This window comes from Alligator sinensis, unplaced genomic scaffold (genome assembly GCF_000455745.1).
Source record: "Alligator sinensis unplaced genomic scaffold, ASM45574v1 scaffold1190_1, whole genome shotgun sequence".
Lineage (NCBI taxonomy): Eukaryota > Metazoa > Chordata > Crocodylia > Alligatoridae > Alligator > Alligator sinensis.
Window position 1 is genome coordinate 277,629 of NW_005842969.1, and position 9,304 is coordinate 286,932.

General features: G+C 42.6%; 1 protein-coding gene across 6 annotated transcripts in view; it reads left to right on the top strand.

Moving 5' to 3' along the window:
- GSK3B (glycogen synthase kinase 3 beta) overlaps window positions 1–9,304 on the top strand; it is a 238,349-nt gene that overhangs the window by 139,580 nt on the left and 89,465 nt on the right. For all 6 annotated transcript variants that reach the window (XM_025192824.1, XM_006036548.3, XM_006036547.3 and 3 more), the window contains one exon: window positions 6,084–6,194. In XM_025192824.1, coding sequence (XP_025048609.1) covers window positions 6,084–6,194 — 111 coding nt within the window. The remainder of the gene's footprint in view (window positions 1–6,083; window positions 6,195–9,304) is intronic.

A 9,304-nucleotide genomic window follows, 5' to 3' on the forward strand; every position in this document is an offset into this window, starting at 1 on the left:
TTGTATCTTGCAGGGGCCTCACGTTTCCCGGTGCCTTCTTCATCCTCCCTATATATTTGAAAAAGGACTTTTTATTATCTTTGATCTTGGATGCTAGTCCTAGCTCTATGTCCGCCTTAGCTTTCCTAACAGCCCCCCTACAGGCCTGAGCAGTGGAGGTATACTTCTCTTTGGAGATAGCGCCGCCGCCCCCCCCGGTGTACGCCGCCTTTTTGGCAACCAGGCATTTCTGGACGTCCTTGGTGAGCCAGGGGGGCTTTTGGGCGCTCTTGCTCCCCTTGCTTCTTGTTGGGATCGTCACCCCTTGTGCCCTGAGTATCGTCTCCTTAAGGAACAACCACTCATCTCGGGCCCTGAGTTTCCCTGCCCTGGAGAACCCCAGCGCCTCTCCCACTAATCTCTTCAACTCATTAAATGGCCTACCAACTGAAATAATTGCCCACCCCTGAGCTCAATTGTTCTCAGTGATGGCAGATGATAGAACAAAGAGCAATGATCTCAGGTTGCAGCAAGGGAAGCTTAGGTTGGATATTAGGAAAAACTAGGAGGGTAGTAAAGCACTGGAACAGGCTACCCAGAGAGGTTGTGGAATCTTCATCTTTAGAGGTTTTTAAGACGTGGGTAGACAGAAGCCTTGGCTGGGATGATCTAATTGAGCCTGGCCCTGCTTTGAGCAGAGGGTTGAATCAGATGCCCTTCTGGGGCGTGTCTAGACAAGCACAGTCATGTGGTATGTGGCGCTGCAAACATGTTTGTAGTGCCACATAGTGCATGGTCTGGTGTTCTCTATGCTACAAGGGCAAGATGTGTGAGCATATGCTGCTCCGTTTTCTTTTCTGTGGGGTTTTTTTGACCCTGGGATATCCAGCAGTCAAAAACAAAACATGGGCGGGGGGGGGACCAAAGTAGCTCTCACTTGGGCAGCACGTGCTGCTGAAAAACGGAGCTGGGCTGCCTGGAGCTGCACTGCAGCTGCCGGCCAGACTCCGCCTGGTAGGATAACCATGCCTGCAGCCCCAGGAGGCCCCCAGGACCCCACACAAGGCTACTGGGACCAGCACAGTGCTGGTCCCAGCCTCCCCTACTGCCCCGGGGTAGCTAGCTGTGCGCCAAAGCGCATGTGATACAGGCGTTCCCCAGGATCAAGGAACTGCGGTGCAAGGTGTCCCCGGGGAATCAAGTGTCCTCACATGTCTGGATGTGCCCTTGGGGTCTCTTCCAAACCTAATTTTCTATAATTCTATGATAAAGGGGGATGATAGATCTAGGGCAGCATCCACTCCTCCATACTCTTGCCTAGGTGTATGTGCTGATGGTCTTGGTGTGAACCTCTCATGGACCTCTTACATGTACACCATGATCCATAGGATCAATGATTGCCATACATAAAGGAAGCAGGAGTGCTGGGATGGTGTCAGTGTAGCTTACCTAATTTAAATTATTCTGATTGCTAAGTATTTTTAATGCACTCCTGTCCTGAGGGAAGAGGGGGGGTGAGGGATGGGGAAATAATAATATTTGACCTTTGTTCCATACAAAAATGACCCAGGAGAGCTGCATATAAGTATCTCATCCCTATACTACCTATCTGCTGTGTGATATTGGCATAGTGAGGGTGATTAAACCAGCTGGGTGACTTGCTCTTTCTGTATGCTGAGGGACAGGTGAGTTTGAAGGGAGCTTTTGACATCCCTGTATCTTCAATGTGTCAAGCTGCAGCATTTCAGTTTCCTTAGCTGTTCATGCAGGCAGCATTTAAATAATGCAGGAGCAGCACAGATGCCAGAGTGCTCACTCTTAGAGGCTGGTTTCATCTCTGGTTTCTGACACAAAGAGAATGACAAAATGAGCTGTTAAAATGCTTTGGCTTTTGTCTCCTCCTCTTTCCCACACTCCCATTACAGAGAGGTTTGTAGTGGAACAAAATCATTATTTATATGAAACATTTCCAGTTGATGCAAGATTCTGCCTGTGTTGTCAGTTCTTGAACATCATGGACTAGTACATTAACAAGGCCATCCTTTCTTTGTTTAGCTGGCTAGTGTGGGTGTATTAGAGCCAGTCTGGCATGTCACTTCCAAGGAATTATCTGCCCAGTGGCAGACACAAAGCCTTTAATACTTGAAGCAATTACAAGTGCATAGTCCATAGCTCAGATGCAGTGGAGCCATGTGGCCAAGGGCACAGTCCTTAACCAAAACAAAGGATAAGAATTGAACTATGGTTAAAGAAGAAATGCTCAGAGCACTAGTGGCAATATAGGAAAGCTTAAATGCTCATCTCTGTGCCCTTGTTTAAGGAACCCATAGCTCTAGTATCTTTGGTGTAGTTGGTTCATTACAGCTCCAAAAAAAAAAAAAGTGCATTCTGACCCTTCTACCTCCACTTTTGTGGTGCCCCCTGCTTTGGACCATATTGCATCTCTGACAGAAAAATACAAATACATACATTTACCTGAACTGCCTTTCTAGTGGTTCCCAACCCAGGGATCATAAATGGCCATTTGGAAGTGAGTCAGGCAGGTGTGGATAGTTTATCTAGGATTGAAGAATAATTTAAATCCTTCCAGGTGATGGAAAGTCAGGTCTAGGTGTTAATTGCTGGAAACCACTCAGCCCTGAGGTTATAGCCTTCATTTGGCAAACCTTTTCAGCTAGCTGATTCCCTCATGGCATGCACCTCTGGGTACAGGAAATTCTCTGACTTCTTAGGGAATGAATGAGAAACAAATCCGCTTGACAGGCCTGGCTGCTTCTTAGTTTATGCCATTTTTCCGACAGAGGAAACTAGAAAACTCTCAGATTATTCTTTGGCCCAGTTGCAGAGAAGGAATAGAGAAAAGTATTACACCTGTGTAGTGAGTGGGTGAGAATCGCGCTATGGTACCAGCAAGGAGAGTTAGGTCAGAACAGTCAAGTCAGCTTTACTTGGTGAAAAAAATTAGTAGCATTTTTTTGAGATGTCAGTTGCTTGTGGTTGTGTTAGGAGAGAGAATTTGCCTGCATAAAAAAAAATATAAATGAAAAGGCTTTGTACCTCAAGGGTGCCTTCATATTTATATGGCAAGCCACCAAAGCTCTACATGTAGAAAATTGTTCCAATTGTGAGTGTTACTCAGCTACCTGGCAAGCAAGAGGTGGTATACAGGGGATGCCATAGAGGGTTGTGTGTCAGATAGAGTGTATATTTTATACAGCTCACCATGCTGCAGTTCCTGGGGAGCAAGGGGGCAGAGGGTATTATGTAATTCACACTGTTACAGTTGTGCTGTGCTGCTTGTGTGAACTGAGATTTGAACAGCGGAGTGGAGTCTCCTCCCTCACTGCAGAAACATAGGGATAAAAGGCAGATGGAGATCACTTTGACAGCTGAAAAAGGCTGCCAGAGCAAGAGGAAGTTGCTGGGATGGAAGGAAAAAGTGGTTGGGAAAGGAAGCAACTGGCTAGTACTGTCAGAGAAGGGGAGGGGGAGCAATAGTAGTGGCATTAGAAATAGTCCCCCATACAAGAGAACAGAAAGTAAAATTTGGAATTAAACCACAGTAAGGCATGAATGAAATGAAAGATTTTTAAACTAGAGTATATCATAAAGTTCTTGCACTCTGTGGGCATTGAATTCAACAGGCTAATTACACATTGATTCTGCAGGTTAATTATATATTGTGTTAAAAATCTGTTAGTTCTAAATCTCCTGCCTTTAAATTTATATTTAACCTCTGCTTTTTCTTGTACAGTGCAAAGGTAAATAGGAATGTCAGCTTTCCTTTTTTGTAATTCAGTTGTTGCTTTGTATACCTTTGCCACCTTTTATTTAAGGCTCTTTGACGCTGATATTCTAAGTTCCCTGAATAAAAATAATCAATCCTGATGATAGAGTACTTTGCTGCCAGCATGACCTTTTCATTCTCCAAGATGCAAGTATTCCATATAGCGATATACATCTGGTCATCTATAAATAAGTACTTCAATAGTCAAAAGACATACTGGTACTGAGAGGATTGCAATTTGGGCTCATGAAAATGAAGTCCCTCTCTTGCTGTAGAAGTGTGAGATCCTCATATCTAGGACAGGTAACTTGAATGTGACACTGAATTTTATAATTATACTAGACAATTGCCGGTCAGTAATGACGGGGTGGGTGGGCAGGGAACATTCCTTAAAAGTTCCTTCCCCTTCTCCCCCACAAATGACCCCTTCTTGCTTCCATCCCCCCTGCAGCCCCTCTCTACCCCACAGTTTAGTATCTGAGATGGTGATGGTGAAGATGTTCCTATATGCAGGGTTTCTGAGGCTGTTGCTCTTCACCTCATGTTGTGTAACCACTCAGAGCTGAAATAAATGCTTCAGTAGGAAATGAACTGAGAGGTAGTTGGCACCTTTTCTGTGCTGGCACTGCCACCAGTGGAGCATAAGAGCATAACCAGTAGCAGAGAGAATATTTTATGGGTGGTGGTGGGTGAAAGGCTAATGCAAGTGAATCCCTTTGCACCATCTTGTAACAAGTCAAGAGGTTCTGGCTCTCAGAACACCGTCAAAGTCCATGTCTTTGTTCTCGGGCAGTGGCAGAGAAAAATAATCTTCTGAATTTCTGGGGTTTTTTTTGAATATGCAGCTAATTCTCTACATATATTTTGCACGCATGTATGAAGTATACATGTAGCAGATGTCAAAGACTTCCCCATCTTTCCCTTGCTTACTGGAGGTCTCTGCTGTTTGCTCAGACAGAAGAGAGACTGCGTAAATAATTCAGAGAACCAAGCAAGTAACCCACCAGCCTGTGCACTCTAATTGGGTAATTAAGTTGCAGTGGTTTAAAGCAAGGAATATTGTGATGAAATGACTCCTGATAAATGCATGTGGAGGTATTGCTTTCAGATTGGGAAAGGTTAATTAAGAAGTGTAGCCAAAGCACCCACTAGTGAGGACAGTTGTGAAGTCCTGGGAGTTTTGTATTACACTTCCAACCAGATGAGCCCTCCTTGCTGGGAAAATCTGTTGCCTTTTGCTTTATTTCTATTTAGCAAACACAGAAAAGGTTTTCTGCTTTTCTTCTGGTGTATTGTTAGTTTTTGACTAACAGAAATAGTTATTCCAGGTTGGTGTAGTAGGCTTGTGCCTCGCATTCTACATATTAGAATAGCAATGGTGGAGGATGTATCGAAATACTGTATGCCACTTTTGGGTCCACTTCACTATAAATGAGCATGCTCCACTTTTCCAAGTGAACTTAGGCTCTGTGCACTTGAAGTGTTTCCTGTGGCATTTATGTTCTCTTTGCAGAAATATCTTTGGAAATGGCGGGAGGAAGCAAAAATTGAGACCTGTTTTTGTGGTGTTACAAATTTTCATCCCTCTTCTGCTTCAACTAGACACTTGGATTTAGGTTGAGTCTGTTCAAAATAACGTTTTAAATGAACTAAAATCACATTTGAAACCTTGCTTTCAACTTGCCGAATTTTATTCTATATAGATTTTTGTACTGAGTTTTAAAAGGAAAATACAGCCCCCTTAATCTCCAGTGTATTTAAAAGCAGCAGAATTCTATAACAGTGTTACTTCAGCAAGAGAGTTGTTTTTCTCAATATGTTGGGTTTATTTTAACCTTTGTGTCAGTATGTAATTGCATGGGTAAAGCCTTGGAACATAGTTAGCAAGTCTTGTCAAATTAAGTGGGCTGTGAGATTGTGAGTGAAGATATTCCTTCAAAACCCCTCTTCTGGAGCTAGGAATGGGCAAAGTGGTCATTGACCTCTTTTGTCATCTTTGTGCTGGGAAAATGCTGTGTGTTTGAAAACATGTCTAATCTGCTTGACTTTGACTTGATATGATGATAAACATAACACCTAGTGTATAAATCATTTTTAGTGTTGCACTAGTTAAAATTTGCTCACATACTGTGTTTTCCCAGTGTGGACATGCTCTTTATTTAAAAAAAAAAAAAAAAAAAGACAGGGAAAAAAACCCCAAAATTGCACATCCTTATTATATATAGATGCACCAAAAGCTGCCAGCTGCTTTGAATGCTATGCTTTTGTTTTCATGCATCCAACTTATTTGGCGTTATTTTTCTGTGCTGTCTTTCAGAAAGATGAGGTGTACCTCAACTTGGTGCTGGACTATGTTCCTGAAACAGTATACAGAGTTGCCAGACATTATAGTCGGGCCAAACAGACACTCCCTATGATCTATGTCAAGGTAAGCAAAATGGTCCAGAAATGTGGTGATTAGATGGGGAAGGTCATCATAGACACTATGTTGTTTCTGGATACCTCTGTCCCAAAACAAAGAAGAAAGGCAAGGGGCTTGCTGCAGGTTTGTCACGTGTTCCTTGAAGCTTGTGCAGCTTCAACCAAGAGAAAATTAAAATGGATGGATAAGTGCTTTAAATTAGAAGAATCGGTAAAAACTAGAGCTGCAGAAAGAACTTTCCAACTTCTCCTCTTCCTCCCAGCCCCCATAAAAAGTCTGTCAAAAATTACCCACAGTACTAGGAAAAACTGACAGTAGTCAGGCTAGCAACGTTCTTGTGTTTTTCTCTGGTGCAAACACTATGGTACAAAAGCTTGGGACTAAAAGTGGGGAGGAAGGGGGACTATTATCCTGCCAGGAGAAAGGGAGGATGACTGGTAAGGGCCAAGTAAAAAAAAGTTGGGCATCTCTTTAGCAGAAATGAAAGATGAATTTTTTGCTCTTGTGCCCTGAACTTGTGCATTGGAGGTATTGCCCCAGAGGAAACTTGTTGGCTTAGCCACCCTTCCAGGGAGTTGATAGGCTAATAGAGCTGCACCAGTATGACCAAGGAAATAATTTGTAACAACAGTTTCTGCACTTGTGAGAATTACCTGTTCGTAAACTATGTGGTACAACTACTGTAAAACTGACTTCTAGATGTCTTCAATATTTCATCCCTAAGGGTTTGTATAAGATTAATATCATATAATGAAATTTTGTTTACTGTGAAACATCAGATTCTCCAGTGAATCTTGTTAGTTGCTCTCCTTACACCTTGTTCAGGATGCAAGTGAAACACTAGTGCTGCCCCTTGGGTACTTCATACAGGTTTAGCTTAGTGCCCAGAACCTGACTGATAAACATATGCTGTCTTCTGTCCTAATTACATTGAAATGGCAAGTTTGCTATATTAAACCTTTTCTAATTGTTAAAATTTTTTCCCAACCTGAACTTTAAATTCTCATGCTAAACTTTGGGTGTTGATTAAAGAACAAGTAAGCTTTATTTCAAGACAATGAAACCTATAAAAAGAAATGATTACAAGAGGAAATTGTTCCGGCCTAATTGCACATGCATGAACTTTGAAGAGCTAAGTTTCAACACTAGCCTGTGCTGTAGTGAAGTCTTGTATTCTCAGGCAAATGATGGTAACTCAGCCCTAAAGTTCTGTCAGATAAATCAGTGTATTTGGGCTGAGGTAAGAATTCTTGAAATTCTCTCTGAAATTTGCCCAGCCATTTGGATCTGATGTCATTAGACATTTTGAAGCTTAAAGGATTTATAAATCCCCTTATTGGTGAAAACCACCCCTTGTGAGTTTTTTGCTCCAGAGATTGTCAGCTGCTTATCAGCATCTGCTGTGAAACTGACAAGCTCTTATCAGTTTCTGTCCTCAAAGCGCATCAGTTTTTTTGCATTTGCAATCTCACTGCTTTTACACCCAATAGTGATGATCTCTCATGAGATTCTGCTCAAAAACATTATCAGAGTCTCCTCAAGAGTTGACAACAGCTTGTCAGTTTTAGCCCCTCCCCTTCCCCAGAATTGACCGTCTTGCTCCCTTGCCAGTTTCATTCTGAATTTTAGTCTCATGCCAGTTTCTGTCCTGAAATGTTGTCAGTTCCAACCACATATTTGAGGACAGTTCCTCACTTTGCCTATGGAAAAAAAGCCATTTCTCAGTTTTGCCTATGAACGAGAAGATGGTGTGTCAGTTTCTTCCCTGGAACATAATCAGTTTTTCCCAAAATTTGCTTATCCCTTATCAGTTTCTCCAAAGTGGACTTTTCCATCAATTTCTGCCTCTGAGAAAGATGAACTCTCATAAATTCTGTCCCAAAATTTGTGGACACTGTCCTAAGTTTCTGTCCTGAGATCTCATTACTTTCACATAGGATTTTGCCCTGGAAATGATTAATCTATATTACCTTCTGTTTTCCAAATACATGAATGGTAGTTTTTGGTCCCATCCCCCAAAATGATGAGACTTTCATGGTGTGACCTCAGAAAGTATCTACTCATCATCAGTACCCTGTCCTGAAATCAAATTGGTTTCATCCCTAAAGCTGACAAGCCCTTGCTAGATTTGCTACTCAAATTGAGTGCCCCTATCAAGTTTTGCCCTGGAATAGATGCCTCTCATAAGATTTTGTCCCTACTTTAATTAACTTCTTGTTTTCACTGCCAAAACTGATGATCCCTCCCTCCTTGTTGACTCCTAAAATACTAGTTTTTCCCTTGAAATCAATGTCACATCACCAGTTTTGCCTCCAAACATTAATTAACCCTTATTAATTCCTCCATTTACAAATAGATGCTTCCTTGTTGGTTTCTCAGACACCCCAAGATGAGTCCTTCCCTGCTTGGCTCCCTCCCCAATTGACCACTCTGATTAAGTTCTGAAATATGACCACCCTTCCTCTGATTTTGTGCTGAAATGGTTAAATTTTCCTCCCAATTGATTATTTGGATAGTTTCTGCCTGAAATTGATGATCCTTGGCCTGTTTCTGCTCTGAAGACTTATCAGCAGGGATCCTGGACTTCTCTGTTTAAAAATCTCAAATTATCTTATAAAAGTCCAAAATTCTCTGATTAAAATAGATATATATATAGGTATCAGTGGAACATAATGCTTAATTGGTATATTTACAATTTTAAAGCAGTTTGGAAGCCTACCAGTGCCTCAATCATTATAATAAAATAAATTCTAAATACCTATATATTATGGCGTTTTATGTTTTTTCCATAGCCACCATCTGCCCCCTTTGCTCACCAGGATGTGGGCCCAGCTGGTTTTTGGTGCTAAGCAGCCCTGATATGCCAGTGCCCTGCCCATTCCATTGCCCCTTGCTCCCCCTTACCCCCTACTTTGGGGAACGTCTCCCAGCTGCCCTTATCCATGCCTCTACGAGCATGGGCACTGCACCCAGTGCTGCCAGCCCAGCCATGCAGCTCCCTGCTGCCCCCAAAGGAGCCGTCCCCCATCCCCTGGTGGAGGGGCAGGCACCTTCCTCCCCACTCTCCTGCCTTGCCACAGCCTTGACGCCCAGCTACCCTTCCCCCAGCACTGGCA